General features: G+C 37.1%; 1 protein-coding gene across 1 annotated transcript in view; it reads left to right on the forward strand.

The window, feature by feature from the left end:
- Positions 1-22,286, forward strand: part of MLLT3 (MLLT3 super elongation complex subunit) — a 298,608-nt gene that overhangs the window by 251,558 nt on the left and 24,764 nt on the right. The window contains 1 exon segment of the mRNA XM_047767585.1: positions 22,116-22,191. Within this exon segment, the coding sequence (XP_047623541.1) occupies positions 22,116-22,191 (76 nt within the window).

The following is a 22,286-nucleotide window of genomic DNA, read 5'->3' on the forward strand; positions in this document are numbered from 1 at the left end:
TAAAGGTTTGAATTCAAGCAGCCAGTTTGCTAGAGTTCTTCATAAATGTGAAATATTGAAGCAAAAGGCAGTTAAATGTTAAACCACAAGCTAGACTGTAAAGCCTCTGGGTCAGTGATCATGTCTGGATGATCCTGCACTGTTTCCCCAGGGTGCTAACACATTTCCAGACACTTAGTATGCATATAAGAACAAGTCAATAAAAGACAGTTCCTAATGTATACCATTTGCTGATGGGCTTTATATGAAGGAATTAATTTATGATTATTTGGAGACCAATACTTTTATCTGATTTTTATATACTTATATCTCTATTTTCACTTTAATGCCTCTATTTCTTTTTCCATAAGTAGGTCTTAGTCTGCGTAACAAGGTTTAGGTTTTATTTTCAAAGTCCTGTCTGTATTTACAACCTTGGAGAAAAATTACTCTCCTACTTTTTACTTCTTTCTTTAAACTTCCCTCCTTTTACTTCCAAATATCTCAATATATTTTTATAATTTGTATCCTTCTTAATGTAACACTATCAAATCCACTACTATTTTCTTTGGCTTATATTTTACATTTAATCTGTAGTTCATGGAAATGTTACTACCAAATTCACTGTTAAATTCTCTTGGTTGATTCTCATAACATTTCCAGTTTTAAAACTTCTATAATAATCTGATGGGCTAAATATCTCCAAAATATACATAACTTAATTACATTTTAATCTTTAAAAACATATAGATTGAATCAAATTGCCTTACTGGACAGAATAAGAAAAGGAAAGACAATGGAATGAGCAATTGTCAATATATATTCAATACAGTTTTCTCAAAACAACTTGAGATACAATACACAGACCTACCATTCACCAGTTTTAAGTGTATAAAGTCAGTGGTTTTTGGTATATCCATGGAGTTATGCAACTACTACCACAGTCAATTTTAGAACATTTTCATTGCCCTCAAAATAAGTCCTATGCCCTTTAGTTATCACTTCACAATTCCCTCATCTCCCTCAGCCCTAGACATCCACCAGTCTACTTCCTTTCTTTATAGATTTGCTTATTCTGGACAATTCATATCAATGGAATCATATAATGCCTGGTCTTTTGTGATCAGCTTCTTTCACTCAATGTGGTATTTTCAATGCTTATCTGTTTTGTGGTATGTACCAGAATGTCATTCCTTTTTATGGCAGAATAATATTCCATTATATGGCTGTTCCACACTTTGTTTATCTGTTCATCAGTTGACAGGGATTTGGATTATTTTCATCATTTGGTTATTGTGAATAATGCCACTATTTGTACATAATGTATTGCTGATGAAACATTTATCTCTGATCTGGTAGCAGCATTTAGAATCCTTGACATTCTTGTTGGTGGAAATTTTCTGTTTCATTGTAATTCTGAGCATCTTGAGAAAGTTTGCAGAATTTTGATAATTGCTGGGTTGTTTTGTTCCCCTTGGAATGTCCCTTTGGGCTAATCATGTAAGTGTCCTCAGTAGGAAAAACAAGGTGACATTTATACCCCCACCCACAATGCATATTGCTGGTGGGGATAACATAGTTATACAACTATTCAGAAAAACATGTAGTATTTCCTGTTGTGGCTCAGTGGGTTACAAACCCAACCAGTATCCATGAGAATGCGGGTTCAATTCCTGGCCTTACTCAGTGGGTTAAAGATCTGGCATTGCTGTGAGCTGTGGTGTAGGTTGCAGACGTGGCTTATTGCTGCAACTGTGGCATAGCCTGGCAGCTGCAGCTCTGATTGTACCTCTGCCCTGGAAACCTCCATATGCTACAGGTATGGCACTAAAAAGCAAAAAGAAAGAAAAACATGGAAATTTTAGAAATTTGAAATTTGTTGTTGACAGTTACCTTATGATCATTGCTCTTAAATTGAAGATTTTTGAGGGGAGAAACAGCTTTTTTCTTTCTTTCTCTTTCTTTCTTTCTTTTTTTACTAATATTTTAGAGATTTTATTTTTATTTCTTTTTTTAAAAGTTCTATCGTCTCCTTCATCAACCTTTGATTTTTAGTTGACGAGTTTTGTTAAGTATTCAAAAGAAGCAATCAAGTACAAATTTTTTGACTCATCTAGTACTTGGTCTCCCCTTTTTGTTTTGAGGTTTATACAAGAATCAATTTGGTTAAAGATTCTGGTGTAGGACGTTTCTTCTAGGTGTGAATCAAAACATTGATTTTCATAAATGTCAGTTTGAACTTAGTGCACAAATGTTTATTTTGTTTGGTTAGATATTATTTGGGCAATTTTGACATTACAAACGCCCCACATCCCCACCATGAGCCTGTCCTATATTTCTGTTTATAGAACTTGAACTTACAGATAACTAAAGTGTACCCGTTTTAAGTACCTGAACTTTTGAAACAATGAATTGTGCTTGCTAAATGAATGACCTTTGGATAGCTTTCCTGTATGTTTGCAGTGGCTTTGGAGTTTTAATTCTGTAATTTTTTTCCAACTGCTTTTTCCAAGATGTTACTCTGTCAAAGGAGCTGCTTTTATCTGGTAAAGAGTAATTTATGTTTGTGATAAAATTTTTATTTGTACACATTCAACAGTATAGTTTGAAAAATCACTTTTCAGTGTAATATATCACAGTTACATCTCCCACAGTAACTCTGAGAAACTTGGACAACAAGGTCAGAACATTGCACTTTTGGGAGTTCCCGCTGTGGTTAAGTGGTAAAGAACTTGGCTAGTATCCATGAGGATGCAGGTTCAATCCCTGGCCTCGCTCAGTGGGTTAGGATCTGGCGTTACTGCAAGCTTCCCCATAAGTCACAGATGTGGCTCAGATCTTGCGTTGCTGTGGCTGTGGCATAGTCTGGCACTACAGCTCTAATTTGACCCCTACCCTAGGAACTTCCATACGCCTCAGTTGTGTCCCTAAAAAAAAAAAAAAAAAAATGCGCTTTTATGGGAAAACATGTGGTTTAGGACAGAGTGGTCTTAAAGGAGCTAAAAATCACATAGCTATTGATTGAGGTCATTAAGCTTTTTTTTTTTTTCTCAAAACAAAACAAAAACCTTGTGTGTTGTGTATATATAAACAGAAATGGAGCAGGGGAAATAATATGGTAAATTAGAGAAATATGGTTTAATCCACTTTAAGTATGAAGTTGTGCTAACTAATTATGGGTTAGGGATCAGCAATCTATAGTCCTTGGACCAAATCTGGTGTGCTGCTTGTTTTTGTAAATAAAGTTTTATTGGAAGACAGCCATGTTCCTTTGTTTATGTATTGTCTCTGGCTGCTTTAGTGCTTCAGGGTCAAAGTTGATTGGTTCTGACAGACTGTAGAGAAGTGAAGTTTAAAACATTTACTATTGGCCTCTTTATGGAAAAAAAGTTGTTGACCACTCTATAAAGGGTACAAAGTAAATAAGATGAACTTTATATTCTTTTTTTTAAGTGTGGGGAAAAGTGGTTAATGTAATTATTTAGATAACTCATACACAAAGCAAAATGTAGAACAGTAGAATTACCAGTGATGAAAAGGATGTAAAAGGCATCTTAATATATTAAGACCCTAAGAAGCAAAATTTGTGTGTTGGTAATTAATGGGTAGCAGAATAAAACAGCACTAGTTGGCCTATAATTCATTATGTAGGTTCAGTTCAGAACAGTTTGAAATTTTATTACAAAAAAAAAAAATAGTGAAAATAATGTGGCTGTCACCACAGGAACAGATTGGCTAATACTAATAGTCGTAAAAGGCAGTTGGCATTTCTTACTGGGAATTCTCTGGGGTCTGGCATATTCGCTGTGGTTATGTGTTCCCTGTGTTGTATCATTCCAGGACATCTTTAGAACAGAAGCTCGGGGCATCCATGGAATGGGGTGTGTCACCTCCAGTGATGTCTGTGGCAGCTGAAAGCTTCTATTAATAGGCTTTGTCCACTCCTGCAAGGTTCATTACTCCGGCAATTGGTCCTCCAAACAAATCTTGATGACAGGAACCAGACCAAGTCTTTCTTGGTGTTTCTTTAGTAAAGCTTATAACCAAGAAGAAAACCCCAGATTTCAGAGGCTGACTTGTCAGACTTTGGGTTAATTGGCTTCTAAGGGAGTAGGCTTGGGACTACTGACCAGAGAGGTATTTGAATGATCTTCCTCCCTATCCTGTGACATACCTTTCCTTGGAAACTCTTCTCTAAATCTTGTTTTCTGTCACTTGATGCATGGAACAGGCTTTCTCTAAATGTAAACCGACTGATAAAACCTCTCTTGCATTCACTGATTCTCACAGCCAACTCAGTTCGGTTAACATTACATTAAGTCTCACATGGTGCTTTCTGGACGCTTTCATGTTCACCAAATGGCATGTATCTACGCTCTTGCTTGTATATGGGATACAGAAGTGGCAGTGCCAACTGGAAATGGGAATTTGGTTTCAATCTAAGGGACTACAGTGTTATCCAACCCAGAACTAAAGTGGAGTCCTTTAGGCCAGTACACTAAAGGGAGAGATTGAGTACAAATACTTCAGAAGAAGGAGATTGAGGTTTTTTCTCCAATAATGCAGCTTTGCATAAATACCAGAAAGAGAACATTGAAATGGATCTTGCCAGACCAGAAGTGTCATTTCATGGAGCTCTCGGAATTAGAATGTTATTAAAATGGAATGTTGTGCCAATTAATGGTGCAAGATTGTACGAAACTCCTGTAGTTGACTTTTACAGAAAATATTTGTCTAGAATAGTGGTTCTTTGCCTGGGGTGACTTTCCATGTCCCATCCCAGGGTATTTGGAATGTTTGGAGGTTTTTTTTTTTTGTATATTGATTATAACTTAATTTTTTTTTAACTGAAGTATATAGTCGACTTATAATGCTTCAGGTGTACAACAAAGTGATTCAATTATACATATACATATCTATTCTTTTTTGGATTCTTTTCCATTATAGGTTATTATAGGATATTGAATATAGTTCGTTGTGCTATATGTAGGTCTTTGTTATTTGGAGGTATTTTTAATTATCATGACCTGGGATCATACACATGCTCATGCATGGAGGGGAGTGCTAATGGTATCTAATGGGCATAAGCCAGAGATGCTGCTGAATATCCTACAAGGCACAGGAAACCCCTCACAACAAAAGATTTTCCAATTTAAAATAATAGGGCCAAGACTGAGAAGCCCTGGATAGTGGGCAAAAATTCTTAGCTGAGATTTCAACTTATTAGGGGAAATCATTAAACCTTTCTGAAATCATTTTGGGCACAAAAAGGGATTTTTTTTTTTTTCTGCTTTAGGATGGCTTCAGTTGAGCCAAAGAAGTACATGTTGTTATTTTACATATTTTAAACAGAATTATGTAAACATTTTTGGAAAGGTACAAAATAGTTTTAGAAAGCAAAAAAAAAAAAAAATAAAACATGATCCCATCACTCATGTGTATTTCCTTTAAGATTGGAAATTTCATGGAACAGAATGGTTTATTTATCAGAACATCCTCTTTAGAGAAACTAACTGAAAGATAGTGGAATTTTTCCTGGGCTTTCATCCTGCCTATATTATCTTTTCCTAGCCCCTTCTCTTTCAAACAACACTGCCATCACACAAAGTTTAGGGTCAGTTTATCAGAAAGTGATTATTTAGGCTATAAATACCTGAGTAGAATTCCCAACATAAGGAATTCTTTTTTTTTCTTTTTCTTTTTTTTTTTTTAGGAATTCTTAATGGTATTTAAGCAGAGTGAGGGAAAGGTTTTGTGAGATATTTTATTATTTTTAGTGTGCGTGTGTTTAAATTTTATGGCTGCAGTCATGGTACATGGAAGTTCCCAGGCCAGGGATTGAGTCTGAGCCACAGCTGCGACCTGCACCACAGCTGCGACCTATGCCGTAGCTGCAGCAACAACGGATCCTTTTAACCTGCTGCACCCTGCCAGGGATCAAACCCACATCTCTGCAGTGACCCAAGCCACTGCAGTTGGATTCTTAACCCACTGCACCGTGGTGGGAACTCCTAGTGTGTATGTTTTAATCATAACTTAATATTTTTTTAGTATTTTTATTTGTATTGGTCTCATTAGTAAGTTGAAGTATTTTTTTAACTTCCCAGTCTGAATCTAGAGGTAACTTTTTACCTTTTCAGATGAGTTTTTGGTTGATTGTGAGACCAAAAAGCAAGGGAGAGGAAAAGCCGGGGTACTCCAGACCACCACACTATAGCATCCCTGAACTTCAGAAGCCCCAGGAGGGTGCAGCTGGGGAGTGCTATATTTTCTGTACTCTTGGTGAGCTAAATTTGGTTTGGCAGAGGTTTTAGGAGTAGATAAGGCTCTGAGAATAAAACTTTGCAGTTTTAGCCAAAGAAAACAGAGTGTAGATTTGATGACTCTATTTGATTTATTAGTGCCATATGCAGGGCCTTTTGATCTTCAGGATTCAGTAAACCAAGGCATTGATATTTATCAGAACTCCATCACATGGGAAGAAATCTTAATTTGCCTGTGGTGTTGATACTAATGTAATTATCCAACACCTGCATCCTATTGATGATAATTGTATTAGGTTACATTAAATTTTAATGATAGGTACAGACAAACATTAAAAACAAGTTTGGGGATAGCATTAACATTGGAAATAATCTTATTTCTCAAGTACATCAAATTTGCTTACTTGAGCGTATAGCGAAACCTCTTACTAGGAGGACAGGAACTGCATGTAGTGATTGTGGTTTTTAAAGAAAAGAGGAAATAACTTGACATTGATGATGCTACATGAGCAGATGTTAAATAATGAAGGCTACTTATAGTCTTAATTTGTTAGAAAACACAAAGGAGTGTCAATTAAGTTTGAGGTTTCATCCTACTTCTGAATTCCTTTGTAATATTTTTATAAAGTAGCAAAAAACCACAGGACAAATATTTCTGCCATTTAAACCACCGGAATCCATCTGTTTTTGTCATTTTACTACTGACAAGTTAACGTATGACAGAAGTGTGTATGTCTGTAAAATTGAGATGAAATGTCAAGAACATATCATGGTATTTGTATTTTTTTTAAACGGATCTTTTTCTTGAGACTGCTAAGGGCCCCCATTTTTCTGTGGGAGGAAAAGCTTCTGGGCCTCAATCAGTGAGTTTCACTTTCTTTTTTTCTATGAATTATTAATTATTACTTGACTAGTAGTTATTACTTGCCTAAGATGATGTATATTTAGATTAACTATTATGTTTTAATTCTCATCCTTGTTCGGCTGTTTATATAGAAGCCCCTTCTAGGATGCCTTACATACCAGGCATTGAATGAGGCATTTTATCAGCTCCCCGCTCCAAAAGAAGTTTGAGGGAAAATAAATTTTGGATGAGTTGAAGCAAGTTGGCCTGTTTCTTAAAGTGTCAAATATATTTCAGGGAAGACTGTCATGGGGGGAGAAGGTAGACAAGCCAAATGGACTCAGACATGGCTTGTCTCATGTACTTTCCCAGTTTTTCTTCTTGATGATAGTGGTAGTTAATTATTGAGTCATTTATTTCATGTTCAGTCCTAAATGCTTCACCTGCATTATCTACATTTTCATACTAAGTCTATGAACTAGTACCATTATTAACTCCATTCCCCTGGTTTAGAGATACAGAAACTGAGACCTGGAGAGAGATTATCACTTGGCTTAAGTCACACAGAAAGACTTGGGGTTCAAATCAGGTCAGATGTTTCTAGAACCTGAGCCCCAAATCATTTTATTATTCCATTCTTTTCACCATCACCCTCATACTAATCTTGAGTTGTTGAAATACTTGACATTAGATCTAAGGGCAAAATTGTATGCCATTTTTTTTTTTAAATAACCTGCCCCTCTATCACAGAGCATTTGGCTTTTTTTGCTCATCTTAATGTGCATGGATCTCAATATATGTGCTTATATACAACACATATGTATGTATAAACCTAATACAAGTAGGTATAGTTCATAGCTGTCTCCAAATCATGCCGTCTGTGTTTTTGTATTTTCTGATGTACTGGAAAATGTTACTGGAGGCCCGAGTAATGAGTAGGAGCTTAAAGTTCACATTCAGTATCTCTACCTTTTAACTCTGCCACTCTTTATTTGCACAAGCAAATGTGATCCTCTGTAGTGACTTTGCCCTGTTTACGGAATAGGAGTGTGTGCGCTCCCTGATAGGGTAGGCAGGTCTCACAGTTAAAATACTCCTAAGACAAACAGATCCTGGAACCTTCACATGGCCATTTCTTTACTGTGGATTTCGTAAAACTCTGTGGCTTATAGCAGAGAGTTTACTCAACTGACTTAAGTTGATAAGTCAGACTTACTTTAGGGGAATGTTCTGCAACACTAAAGCAATGTGATTCAAGATCCGGATGTACTAGGAGAGACAGTTAAGTGTTTGACATCTGATCTCTCTAGCGGAATGTATGCTTACATACAGTCGTATCAGATGGAAGAAGCTAGTTTCTAAAACAGTTCGGGGTGGGTGTTTGCTTCTGATTAGCCTGTGTGTATGTGTTGGATGAATGAGCAATTGGGAAGTCATGACCATGTGTTTGCTGTCATTTAAACTGCCAATCTAATCTAAATATACATGTGGGTGCCTAAGGAGACTTCTTTCTTTTCAAGAGGATCATTCTTAACAGCTCTCAACTCCTTGCTGACACACATGAACTTTGGGGCACTTCTGTTTTCCTGAGAGCTACTCTGTTTTCTTTTAAAAGAGGTGAGGATGATTTCTTTGCTTGCTGTATTTCTGATTTTTAAAGGCCAGCCGTATGTAAAGTTTATTTACCGTGAGCAGTTACTACATAGGAAAGATAGCTTCTAAGTTGTTATACAAGGTAATAAAAGGGGGTGAGGGTGGTGAGATAAGTCAAAGACATATAGGGTTTCAATTTATAGAAGAATTCAGTTTTAAACCACTAATCTGCATCTAGCATGCTATAATCTAATAAAGAAAAATTAGAGAAAAATTTTATAAAAGGGGAGTATGATTTTATAAACCGGATGTGCATTTTTCCCCAGAGTGATTGAAGAGTAGGAAAAAAAAAAATATCCTTCTTGGACTTGGAAGCAAACAGTGCATTGTTTTTAACTTACTGAAAAATAACAGGACACCCCTTGTCATCTAACCACTAGAGTATTTGATACTAATTAGCTATCATTTAATTGCACATTAAAATGTTTCCTTAATATGGTTTTGATAATCCTAGAGAGACTGTCTTATTTTTTTTAATTTATGAGTGTGTAAATTCATACACAAGTACATATATTTAATTTTTAATTACTTTAATAGTTATACTCTATGACTATTTGAATGGAATTCGGTTAATATATGTGACAAATACAAACTAAGTAATTACAAAATTTAAAGAACATAGCATTCATTCAGAATTAGGCAAATTTTACACATAGACAATAAGGTCTACCATTTTTTTCCTAGAGAAATATGAGAATCATGTAGTTTTATATTTGGAATGTCAGCATGCATATTCATTGGCAGAAATAAATTTTCCTGGAAACATATTCAAGGAGAATTTGCCATATGGGTCTATATAAATTAAATGCAGCCACTTGATGTCCTAATAGTCAATGTTGTATATAAATGGGTAAAGTAATTTCATGTAAATACTAAGCTCAAATAAGTTAAAATTGTTTTTCTGATGGGGTAGAACATACTGTTTTTACCCAGACATAGAAATGTCTAGAGGCTTAAGAAACTTTTTTTAAAAAAACATTTCCTTTCTCAATGTTTTCATTCCAGCATAATTTCAGAGAAAACAGAAGCTGATCATAAGAATCCCTTTCATTCCAGGAAGAGTCATATTTAGTAAACTCTATTGTAGAGCAGTAAGTGGAGCTTTAGTGCTCCTTCAAAGCTGGTTTCTCCCCCCGCCACCACCACATTGCTTGGTGCACGCTCAAAGAATGGTACAATTTGCTCGGTTCATCTGGACATTTATGAGAGTAATAATATCAATATTTCTAGTTTTGTTTCAGATTTTTAATTTATAAGAAAACAGCACTCTTCTGACTGTTTTGACTTACAAGCTTCCAGCAACCAGCTGGTAAAGAGGACGTGATCTATTACACATTTCGCATTGTTCAGAAGATAAAAACCAGTCTCTTAGAAGATGTTTTAAGTCAAATGCAATTAAGTGGAAAGAAGAGTCTGTGTTTTCCACTTGCTTTTCAGCACTTGGTCTTTTAAGTGTAGTGGATAAAAACGTAGTAAATAGCCTTTACTATGTAGGGTGAAATTTGAATGGCATATTATGAATTAAATGTGCTGACATTTTAAGATAAAATGCATATATTGAAATGGTCATGCATGCATGTGTATAGTGAGGATTGTAGAATTTGCAGCTCTACAAATGCTGTGTGTATAGTAAGGTTTGTAAGCTTTTCCTGAATATCGATTCTACGTGTAGGAAATGCTCTTGTTTCATGAAGATTAGAAACAAGTTTAGGCTTTTAAATCATCCTTGGGATATTGAAATTGAATGAGTTTCTGAGGATCAATTCACAAATGGTTCCAAACCATGCTCTAAGAATGCCGTAAATCATTTGTGCTGTTGCCCTAATTGAACAGCGTGGATCTGAACCCTCATTAACGTGTCTGTAAGGGAGAGAAAATTGAGGAGAGCAAGGAAGAGGCCGAGGAGAAGACCTTTAGCCGGTGCTGTCCTGAGCTGCCATTGTCAAAGGACATCCTTTGAGCTAATTTCAGCCCCATAAAAAAAAAATCTATTTAGTGATTAGTAACCAGTGGATAAGAGCAGAAAGCCCAAGTGAATAAAGGCCATAAATACTGAAGTCCTTGGGATAACAGCCTGTAAAACTGTCAGAAAGCATTGCTTAAGTGACAAAAGATATCCCAAAGTAACAAGAAGTGTTAGCTCACTAGGCAAACTCCATATTCATGGACAGAAGACATCATTTAGTTTTCTTCAAAAATAGGGGTTCTTCTGAATCCAGTACCTGCCTCGCTTTATTTATTTGTTTTGGATGGCGTCTGTTTGCTTTTAATTTATGGTTGATGGCATTTGCTAGGAATCATGATGCCTGTTTAAAGATAGCTGTGTTTCCAAAAGTAGAACTATGATTACTGAAACTTCTGTTTAGATCCATCAAGAGCTACTTACTTGCTAAGAATGTTTAGCCTAACTAGAGTGAGTGGGTGAGTACATGTGTGTATATTTTTAAAAGGCAGATGGTTAGGAATTAGATGCTGACAAGTGCCTTTCTCTTGTTTTTAAATTGAAGTCTAAGGTTCACAATTCTTAAATATTTCTCCCTAAGGGAAGAATAAATTGAGTAAATAAAAACAGAAGACTGTAAGTCTATATTGTAAACTATTTTGTTATTACTGCACAATATTGGGATGACAAATGGTTAAAGTCTTACCAGCCAGTACTTGAGATTTGTTTTCAGAGTCAGGGAAAATTCAAGGTGATGGAATCAAAGGTCTTTATCCTACATGCCTATTGTTCTAACTACGATGATGATTTATGGCATTTGAATTATAGTGTTAGCAATCAAAATGATATGTTTTACCATTTTACAGTATAACCTTCAAATCCCAAATGTGTGTTTTAGAGATGTGTGTGTCTTCAGTGCATTTAAAGTGGTGTGCTTCTTCAAGTTAGAGAATTTTTAGCAACTGATGGGTATTTGCTTTTCAACATCCTGGCTGTGAGAACTAGAGGTGTCATTCACTTGAAGGGAGCAGATGTTAAAGGTTCTTGCCCCTGCCTCCCTAATCCCAAACACCCTTGAAGAAGAGAAACATTCTATTACCCAAATAGGCATCTTTCTGATGGTGAGAAAAGGCGGTAAAAGGCAGTAAATCTGCCTTCTCATTATGAAGTGCAACAATAGATTGATTTATGAAGAAAAGCAACTGTTAGGCTTATATAAGATGTGTGCATAAAAATGTAGGTTCCTTTAGAGCCTGATAGGCAGTAACATTCCTCCTATTCTTGACAAGAATCTAATATTACCCATAGGGAATGTGTTGATTCTAAATACAATGTTTTAAAGAGGGTACATTGAGAAGAAAACAAAAAATTCACCTCCGAGTGTTTTCACATGAAAATCGTCTCTTAAATGTGCTGTGTTTTTGCTATTTTTTCGTTTTCATTAAGATAGGAGGAAGATTTTTTAAATAGTTTTATTTTTAGAAATGTTTTATTAGTACTTAATATTTTAATGGAAGCAAGTGTAAATATAGCGTATTTAAATGTTAGGCTTTTGGTAAAATTTCCAGTTTCACTTAATACTTTGTGATTTTCAGCAAAGAATTGTAAGATTAGAGTCTCAGCAATAGAGCCACATGAAGATAATTTCAAATTTCAGGGGATAAGAAGGTCATGTAAAATATTTTTTGTTGGGTTTTTATTTTGAGATGTGTACTTTGAAATCTTTTAAATAAGTTTGTGTTACCTCTTATCAACTCTGTTATAGTCTTTTTATTTAACTTAAAAATGTAAGCTCTAAGTCAATTTTGAGCATAAAATACTATAAAATACAAAAATCGGAATAGTCCCTGAGTAAATTCTAATGATTCTGGCTTCTATATTTAGCACACATCACTCCAGAATTTGAAATCTGTGTCATATAATTAAGATTTGAGCAGGTAAATTACAGAATTAAAACTAGTAATTATCTAAAGAGTTGATATTAAAACTTATCTTTCTTAGCAAACATGTATCCCCCAATGTATGTATATTTCCAAATTATACCCATAGCAATAGCCATGCTAACATATTATGTACAAGAAAGCACATATAAAAATTTGAAAATAGAAAAGAAACATAAATAAAGGTTCTATTACTTTCTTTTACCCCTATGGATTATCTTATATACATCTCTGTGAACACATATGTGCATATGCACAACCGAGGAACTTGGGGGTGCTTTCATCTAGAAAAAAAGGGCTCCAATATATTACCCAAAATATGCAGTTATTCTAATTAGGAAGATACAGGCTTGTAAAGAGATAGCCCTTGAAACTATCAACAATCTTTTTTGTATAGATTGATAATGAGATGTTGCATTTTTAACCTGATGTTGATTGGACAGTTTTAAAGCAATACTTTTTTCTCCAGTGGATTTTGATTATTTTGGAAGTCAAAGCACCCTGGAAATAAGGGCTTAGCAAATAAAACGAACTCTTGATGCTACTGCGATGGTAATAAATCTAAGCCTCACATTTAATGGGGGAAATTTTCTAAGATAGTCAAGATTAAAATCAATAACACTTCCTGACATTTGTGTAAGTCTATAAGGATTCTATTGGTATCAACCAAATACTCTGACCATTTTTAAGTAAGCCATTTTTTTAAAAGGCCTAAAGTTAAGGAAATTCAGTTAAATATTTTGTCAAGATGATCTTTTTTGATATATCTGTGTTTTACTTCAGTTAAGTACTATGTTTATAATACTCTGAATTCATTCTATTTAATTTAATATTTAAAACTGTATAATCCCACACTAAGAGCTATAACCACATATAATGTACTTTTAGAACTTTGATCAATTCAACAGTGCCCTTGGAGAGAATATATTAGTACTTTTTCATTGTTTCAAGTGTCTTGTGCTCTACACAGTTTGGTTATATCATAAGTAAATAAATAGTTGTTCTGACAGTAGTTAAGGGATCTTATCATTAACTGATGAGCAATGATATTTTGATGTTCATTGGTCAGCTTCAATAACAATTATGGGGCAGTTCTATTGGAAATTTTTTTTTCTTACTATTTCTCTTTTGTGAGGCAATTACAGCTCTAAACCCTCTCACTTGTAACTTTTTTCTTCCCCTCCCATTAAAACACAGCAGAGGGGGAGAAAAAGAAAGACCAGTTTAAAAGGTAAGTCTCTAAGATTATACCAGATTGTAATCTGGTATATTAAGAGCCAGTTGTGCAGCTCAACTTTTGGGCACACAGTCTTGCTCCTAGGTGGTACCACTGTAAATGGTCTGTGTCCAGATGATTTCTCATTCCTAAAGCTCTTAACAAGTGAGTAATTTTCAGAACACATCTGGCATGTACACCATCTTGCAACAACTGGATTTTTTGAAAGATCACATGTTCCAGCCACAGTAGTCAGTAGCAGCCTTCAAAGTACAACTGGTGATGAGAGATAAAAGACTTGAGTCTCCTCTTTTTAAAAGAGAGGAAGCTAAAAGAAAATTATAGCCATCCCTAAGTGTGGAAAAGGGTCTTATGGAAAGATTTATAGACCCTTGTTCCCCAAGGCCATTTTGGTTCCTAATGGGATTTTGTGTTCTCAGACAGTGATGGGTACAAAAGATGACGGCATTTTATAATAATAGTAAAGATGATGATAATAACAAAGAAAGCAAATGCAATTGTAGAGATGGTGGCACCTCAATATAAAGCCAGTTATCTTGGCACTCAGGATGATTTTCTTCTGTAAGTTGAAAATATAACCGAAATAAGGATCTTTACTGTTTTGCTAACCATAGGGAGGGCAGTTCTTTGGATCTTGCTCTATTGCAGACCAGTGATGGGCATATCAATATCAATGGCTTTTGATAATAGAAGGGCCCAAGAGACTAAATACAATTATAATTTCACAGCAGTTTCACTCATAATACTTATAAATAAAGGTTTGCCAAAGTGATGTGTGGTTTCTTACCTGTGGTCACAGCCTCGAGTAATTAGCAATAAAGATTCCAGCTTCAATTAAACCTTGTTTTCAAAGAAAGAGTTGTTGACAGGTTATTTAAAGCATTAAAATCTTTTTTTTTTTTAACCGCTGGAGTTTATGGGAATCCTATAGAAGGGCTGAGAAAAGAGTGGGGTAGATCACCTCTGAAGGCAAATAATGATTGTAGTGTGTTGCCTGAGGTGCTTACTGGTCCTCTTGATCAGTGTCAAGAGGATCAGGACAATTCAGAAGAGAAATTTCCTTGCTTTTTTTATTTTTTTTTATTTTTTAATTTTTTTTTGTCTTTTTGCCTTTTCTTGGGCCGCTCCCGCAGGCACATGGAGTTTCCCAGGCTAGGGGTCTAATCGGAGCTGTAGCTGCCAGCCTATGCCAGAGCCACAGCAACTCGGGATCCGAGCCGCGTCTGCAACCTGTACCACAGCTCACAGCAACGCCGGATAGTTAACCCACTGAGCAAGGGCAGGGATCGAACCCACAACCTCATGGTTCCTAGTCGGATTCATTAACCACTGCGCCACGACAGGAACTCCTTCCTTGCTTTTTTTAAAACAAAACTTAGTAAGGTAAGTAGCCAAGGTCCAATGTCATATTGACTGAATGAACATTAGAAGCAATTGATACACACATCTGGACCCAGCGACGATGTGTTTTGTTTTACTACTGGTTTGCTTTGGGCGCAGATCACAAGATCTCCCTTAGATGGGGGTGGGGGTGGGGACTTCAGTTTTGAAGTGACATAGAAAACTTGGTTCCCTGACACTCATATTATAAAGGGTGTTAGTATGTTCAGAATGCTGTTTTTAAATTGATATCTCTTTTTCAGGGTTAATAGGTATAGTAGAAAGAGCACTGGATTAGAAGTCACAAAGCTTGGTTGCAGTCCACCTAAATATTACCCATTGGCCACTTAATTTTATTGTGCTTCAGTTTCATTTTCTATTAAAACAGAGATTAAAAAATGTGTTCTGCTATCTTAGCTCTGGCTGCCATAACAAAAATACCATAGACTGGGTAGCTTAAACAACAGGAATTTATTTATATATTTATTTCTGGAAGCTATGAAGTCCAAATTCGAGGTACTGGCTGATTTGGTTTCCCTGTAAGGGTTCTTTTCTTGGCTTGCAGCTGGCCATCTTCTCACCATGTCTTCATATGGGAAGAGTGAGGGAGGAAGCAAGCTCTCTGGTGTCTTGTCTAAATAAGGACAGAGGGAGTTCCCATTGTGGCTCAGCAGGTTATGAACCTGACTAGTATCCATGAGGATGTGGGTTCGATCCCTGGCCTCATTCATTGGGTTAAGGATCCAGTGTTGACAGGAGCTGTGGTATAAGTCACAGATATGGCTCAGATCCTGAGTTGCTGTGGCTGTGGTATAGGCAGGCAGCTACAACTCCGATTCAATCTTCCACATGCTGCAGGTGTGGCCCTAAAAAGCAAAAAAACGGGGGGGGGGGCACAGATCCTATCATATGAGCCCCCACTCTTATACCTCATCTAAACCTGACTATTCCCAAAGGCCTTGTCTTGAAATTAGGACTTCAACATACAAATTTTGGGGAGACACATTTAGTCTACTTGTCTTTTCCATGGCAGAAAAAATAAAGACTATGATAGAGCTACACAAAGATGCATTAAGAGGTTAGAGTTATTGAGTGATTTTTCCAGTCTTATTTTCATATGCTTTTCTGTATAAGGTTTTTATCTTATAGAGTGTTTATTTTGAAGCAGTTATCAATGTAAAACCAAATGAAAAGTCTTCTTGTTTCTAGTCTTTTGACAATTCACTCTTGCATTCATCTAGTTAAATGCAAGTGTTATTTTATTTATAACTTTCAATAGTTATTTCTTTGCTTATTTGACCTTACCTTGTATTGATAGAGCTATTATTATATGTTATCTATTAATGGGAATTGGTAAGATAGAGTGCATTCATATGATGAAGAACACTCTCTACAATTGTTTAGAATGGATATGTCATTTTTCTTTAAAATCAAATATATATTTGAGAGTTGATTTGGATTATCTTCAGGTTCTTATGGTAGAAAGACCAAATGAAGTAGTTTCTGGGATATAATTGAGATACAACATTGTATTAGTTTAAGGTGTATAACATAATGATTTGATACCCATATTTCGCAGTGATTGCCACAATAAGTTTAGTTAACATCCATCCTGAGTGAGGTAGTCTTTGAAAAGTATATTACATTTGTGTTTTCCTCCTTGATTAGTATTCATTCTTGATAAGTCTTTCTGAATATTTGTGCAAAGGTAATCCCTATTGCAGGGTGTGTGTTTTCTAAACAAAGTAGAAATTTAGTGGAGAAAAAGCAACGTGTCTAAAAAAAATTCTTTATACTGTATTCTCTTCCTTTCTCCTAAAGAAAGGCATATATAATTCCCCCACCTTTATTTTTATTGTTTTAAAGATCAAGTTGAAATTTTGTTCATAAATATAGTTACCTATTAGAAAAGATAATTCTGTTTTCTGATTACCTAAGGAGGAAGTCTGCTCCCAGTATAAGGAACAATGGCAGAGTTTACAAGTCCTGCCACGTGACCTACCTTGGCAGGTGCTCTTTGAAGAACTTCTAGGAGTTGTAAACATGTGGTTTTTCTTACTTGTCTTGGTCAAAAATAATCCTCCATAGAAAATCCATTACAAAATGATTTTGCATAGCCATTTAATGTTGAAGATTGCATCGCAAATCTTGGTAGGCTCATTGTTTTTGTAGTAAGGATGTATCTTATTTTAGGCAGTAGAGGAGTTTGTGATCTCTTGTAAATAATTGTAGTAACTAAATATTGCTAAGCCACCATTATAACAGCAGTGAGCTGGTTTTTTGGGGGTTTTTTATATCAATTTAACATTGTCACTTCTACGTGAGAGTCAGTGCCCTCATTCTGTGAGGAAGCTAATGCTTAAGTGATCTTTCCCAAAACACACACTAGTGAACAATAGAATTTGAGACTATTAAGCCTCAACTTTTGTCACTGTGAAGCACACCATTTAAAGAACTTCATGTCTAGCGCGTGATTACTCAGTAGATCAGCTAAACGTGCTTAGGGCATCAGCAAAAAGAAACAAAAAAATTCTTTAGTGAGGAAAATTTGATATTTCAAAAACAAGTCTTAAATGAGAGGAAAAATCAGAACCTCATTGGAATTCCCTAAACTTGGGTCTTGGCACTTAACACACTGAGGGAGGGAAAAGGAGGACACCATAATCCCTTCAGTCCTTAGGGCCTGTAAAGATTTTAATCTAGCCCCGCTTATGGTGACTATTTTTTTATAAAGTCAACAGCCTTACCTAGTTTATCTAATTATCCTTGATTTATATTTTTGGAGAGTAAATCTGATTTTTTAAAAAAATACAGTCTTCAAGTGAGCTATAGCTCTGTTTTGTTGGACTTGATAAAATCTAAGATGGTGTCCATCTCATCTAGGAGCTGAAGAGCTTTTGATCAGTTAAAATTTAAGTTACATTCTTTCCTGATCAACTTAGGTTAGTTTAAGGTCCATCCACCACAACACAATTATACATACTTCATAAATGTCTTTATTCACTGGTAACTGTGTTCACTCAGGGTGCTTTCTTGCAAAATACTTAGAAGAGTATGCAGGGAGGCTACCTCTGGATTGATCAATAAGTATCTAAATTTTCTCATGATGCATACTCTTATGCTTTTTTTTTCTTTTTTTTGTCATCTTTTTAGGGCCATACCTATAGCATGTGGAGGTGCCCAGGCTAGGGGTCCAATCAGAGCTGTAGCTGCCAGCCTACTCCACAGCCACAGCAACACAGGATCTGAGCTGTGTCTGCAGTCTACACCACGGCTCATGGCAACGCCAGATCCTTAACCCACTGAGCGAGGCCAGGAATTGAACACGCGTCCTCATGGATGCTAGTCGGATTTGTTAACCTCTGAGGCCCCATGAGAACCCCACTCTTATGCTTTAAACTTAAGATTCTTTCAAAAATATGTTTTTTGGAGTTCCTGCTGTGGTGCAGTGGGTTAGAGATCTGATGTTGCCCCAGCTGTAGCGTAGGTTGTAGCCATGGTTCAGATTCAGTCCCTGGCTCGAGAACTTCTATATGTTGTGGGTATGGCCACAAAGGTGGGGGGGATGGGAGGCATGTTTTTTGCATTTATCAAAAAAAGTAATTAGCCTAATGTCACTGGTGTTCATTAACATCATTTGTTGAACTTATGAAAAACATGTCCCCCCAAGCATATTGAATCACAATCTCCTTATGTGTAGAATCCACCCAACTGATTGTGATGAGTGTCCACAGCTATGAATCTCTGAATCTTCGAGCAGTGGTTCTCAAAAGTCTGGTTGGCCCCCAGGACAGCAGCATCAGCATCGCTTAGGAACTTGTAAGAAATGTAGGTCCTCATCACTATCCGAGACTTACAGAATCAGTAACCCTGGAGTGGGGCCCAGGAGTCTGCATTTGAAAAGAAAATTTTTTTATTGAAGTGTAGTTGATTTACAGTGTTGTGTTAGTTTCAGGTATACAGCACAGTGACTCAGTTATATTATACATATATTTTTTTCAGATTCTTTTCCCTTATAGGTAATTACAAAATATTAAGTATAATTCCTTATGGTACATAGTAAGTCCTTGTTAGTTCTCTATGTCATATACAGTAGTGGGTATATGTTAATCCCACCCCCAGGAGTCTTCCTGGAAGATTTTAACAAGTCTTCCAGTTAATTCTAATGGGCATGAACGTATGAGAATCACCACCTTCAATCATCTCCTCAGCTCTAAAATTCCACAGATCCTTGTCCTAATTGCAAAAAGCTTCCTGGACATTGGAATTTTCTGCCCATCGCTTATCTTACCCTTCTCCATCTACCTCTGTTGCTTTCAACTTTCCATTTTAATGTTTTCACTGAATTAACATGTCTTCTATTGTAAATCTCCTCAAATGCTTTGTGAAAGAGGCAGGGTGTTAATGATAAATGTTAAATAGAAAGCCTTTTTCTCCTGTTGTATTATGTTCTTTGCTGTTTGCCAGTTTTCCGATGGTTAGCAACTGTGGAATTATTAACCTTTTTATGGTTAAGAAATTAAAAGAAGGCTGCGTCCAGCTTTGGTTCCAGCATTGGCATGGTGCTTGAGACAGATGGGTCACCTTTAGCATGGGGTATTTGGAGAGATGGCCATCATCCTCTTGATCCTGATTAATGTCACTCTCAGCAAATAACTCTGGCAGAACGGCTCCTTTAAGTCCAGTGCGACGTGTCCTGGCCAGGCAGGGTGGGGAATTAAGAGCTCTCTCTGTTCACTGTAAGGAAACCTCTCTTTTGGCTCCCAGATGGTTTCCAGAGCTATCAAAATAATACCGTTTGCAGACACTTTTCATGACTGAAAAGAGCAACTTGGAGAGGAAAGGGAGTACTCTGTGGACCCGGGGAGAAATGTCTTGCAGCTGGGCATCACACAGCACTGCCGACTGAATGCCCTTTCAGTTGTATAACTCACCATAGTGACTCGACCATGGAAGAGCCACTCGACAGAAATGAAGAGTACCTCCCACAGGCATCTGTACTCCTAAGCCAGATCTTGTTTGTGGGTCACAAACAGCGGCGTGTGGGACCTTATACTGCAGATCTCAAGGAAATCTCATAGTGGTGAAGGGTTGGTGGGCCGCCTGCTGCTCATTAGCCATCCTGTCTGGCTCTTTTCCTGCAGGATGAGTGGTAGATTGCTGACACCTGGTTTCCCATCCAGCCAGGGGATGTGAAGTGTGCACGAGGAATGCCTGAAAGTGCTTCCTTGTGTCTGAGGCTGTGGAGCTTGGTGTTGCTTGGAGAGGAGGGGCTGGTGGGTTCAGTGCTTGGAGCAGAGGTGCAGAAATCAGGGGTGGAACACTGCAGCGTGAACTGAAACGAGATTCTCATCCTCACAATGCAACTTTTTTTTTTTTTGTCTTTTTAGGGCCACACCCGTGGCATATGGAGGTGACCAGGCTGGGGGTCCAATTGGAGCTGTAGACGCCAGCCTACGCCACAGCCACAGCAAGTTGGGATCCAAGCGACCTACACCACAGCTCACGGCAACGCCAGGTCCTTAACCTACTGAGCAAGGCCAGGGATCGAACCTGCATCCTCATGGACGACAGTTGGGTTCATTAACCACTGAGCCACCATGGGAATTCCACAGTGTGGCTTCAGATTGTGGTCTTAGATTGTCCCTCCACATGGCCCTTACAAACATAGTCAATCACTGAGCAAAGCAGAAAGATGTGTCCTGTATGTGAGAAGACCTCAGATGTTTCTCAGATGAGTATGTAGTTGAAACTAGGAGCATGTTAGGAATGGGATAGAAATAGTCCACTCTGCCAATGCAATTTATTGACATTAAGTTATTTTAAACTAAATTGGACCTTAAATATGTAAAATTCAAATGGGTGATGGTGTGATCAATTTCTCTGCAGGGTTCTGTCCATGTGTTTTCTCTTACCATCCTTACCTACTATCAAGTCTCATAAAAACAGGCAGATGGTGGAACAGAGGGCCTAGTGTGCTGCCTTCAGTAACAGATACAGAGCACTGCTGTGTGCAGTGCATGTTGCTCAGTATGAGGAACACCAGACAGATGTCTACTCTCTGCTTTTTTCCAGTGCGGGCAGGCTACTGAAAAGAAAAGGCATACCCAGCAGTGGTAGCATAATACTGCAGCTTATCTGATAAGTAAACAGATAATTCATATTTTCAGTGGGTTTGGGGAAGACATGGAACTTGTTCTGGGTACTAAGGGATGAAGAGACTGCATTGGGAGTGAGTGAAAGAGTAGGGCGTAGTAGTGCTGTTTCTCTGCATCACTGGGCTGTGGAACTAAAGAGTGTCATCTTGTCGTCAAAGTAAAGGGAATATTTTCCCTGACTCATGTGTGGGACTTGGCCAGGTCTCCTTGTGAACATTGGCCTCCATTTGTGAACTGTGGATGAATGAGGTTAGGATTGGGTCACGGCCTTGGACCAGAGTGAAATTAACTGGCTCGTAATGTGATTGAACTAATGACCTTGGCCTCATTACCACTATGTTTTAACCAGTTGAGTCAATCAAACATTGCAGAAAGGGTAATCAAGGTATCTTTTAGGAAGAGATCCAGAAAGGAGTAAACATAGCAGCGGAATCAAAGCCAGGTTCTTTCCTCATGTAACACCCAGGTGTTTTTCTCTTTATCTTTGAGTTTTTATACTTGTTTCCACCTCTAATAAAAATACAGTGGGCAAAACAAAAAGGACACTCATGCTCTCATGTTAGCATTTTTGACACAAGGCAATTTGTAGTCATTTTTCTTACACAGTGTCAGACCGCTTTCCAGGACAAAATATGTCTATGTGACAACAATTGTTTATAATTGTAGATGTGTAGTGTCTGGTACATTTACTGATGCTGCCTTTCTCTTCCTCTTTAAAGTCTGAACAACCCAGTCCTGCCAGTTCCAGCTCCAGTTCCAGCTCCAGCTTCACACCGTCCCAGACCAGGCAACAAGGTACCTACATCTCCCAGGCCAACAAGGAGACATTTTTCTTATAAAAACATCTTAATGAATTGATTTATGGCCTATTTTGTACTGTTTTATTATTT

Source organism: Phacochoerus africanus, chromosome 2, assembly GCF_016906955.1.
Source record: "Phacochoerus africanus isolate WHEZ1 chromosome 2, ROS_Pafr_v1, whole genome shotgun sequence".
In the NCBI taxonomy this organism is placed as follows: domain Eukaryota; kingdom Metazoa; phylum Chordata; class Mammalia; order Artiodactyla; family Suidae; genus Phacochoerus; species Phacochoerus africanus.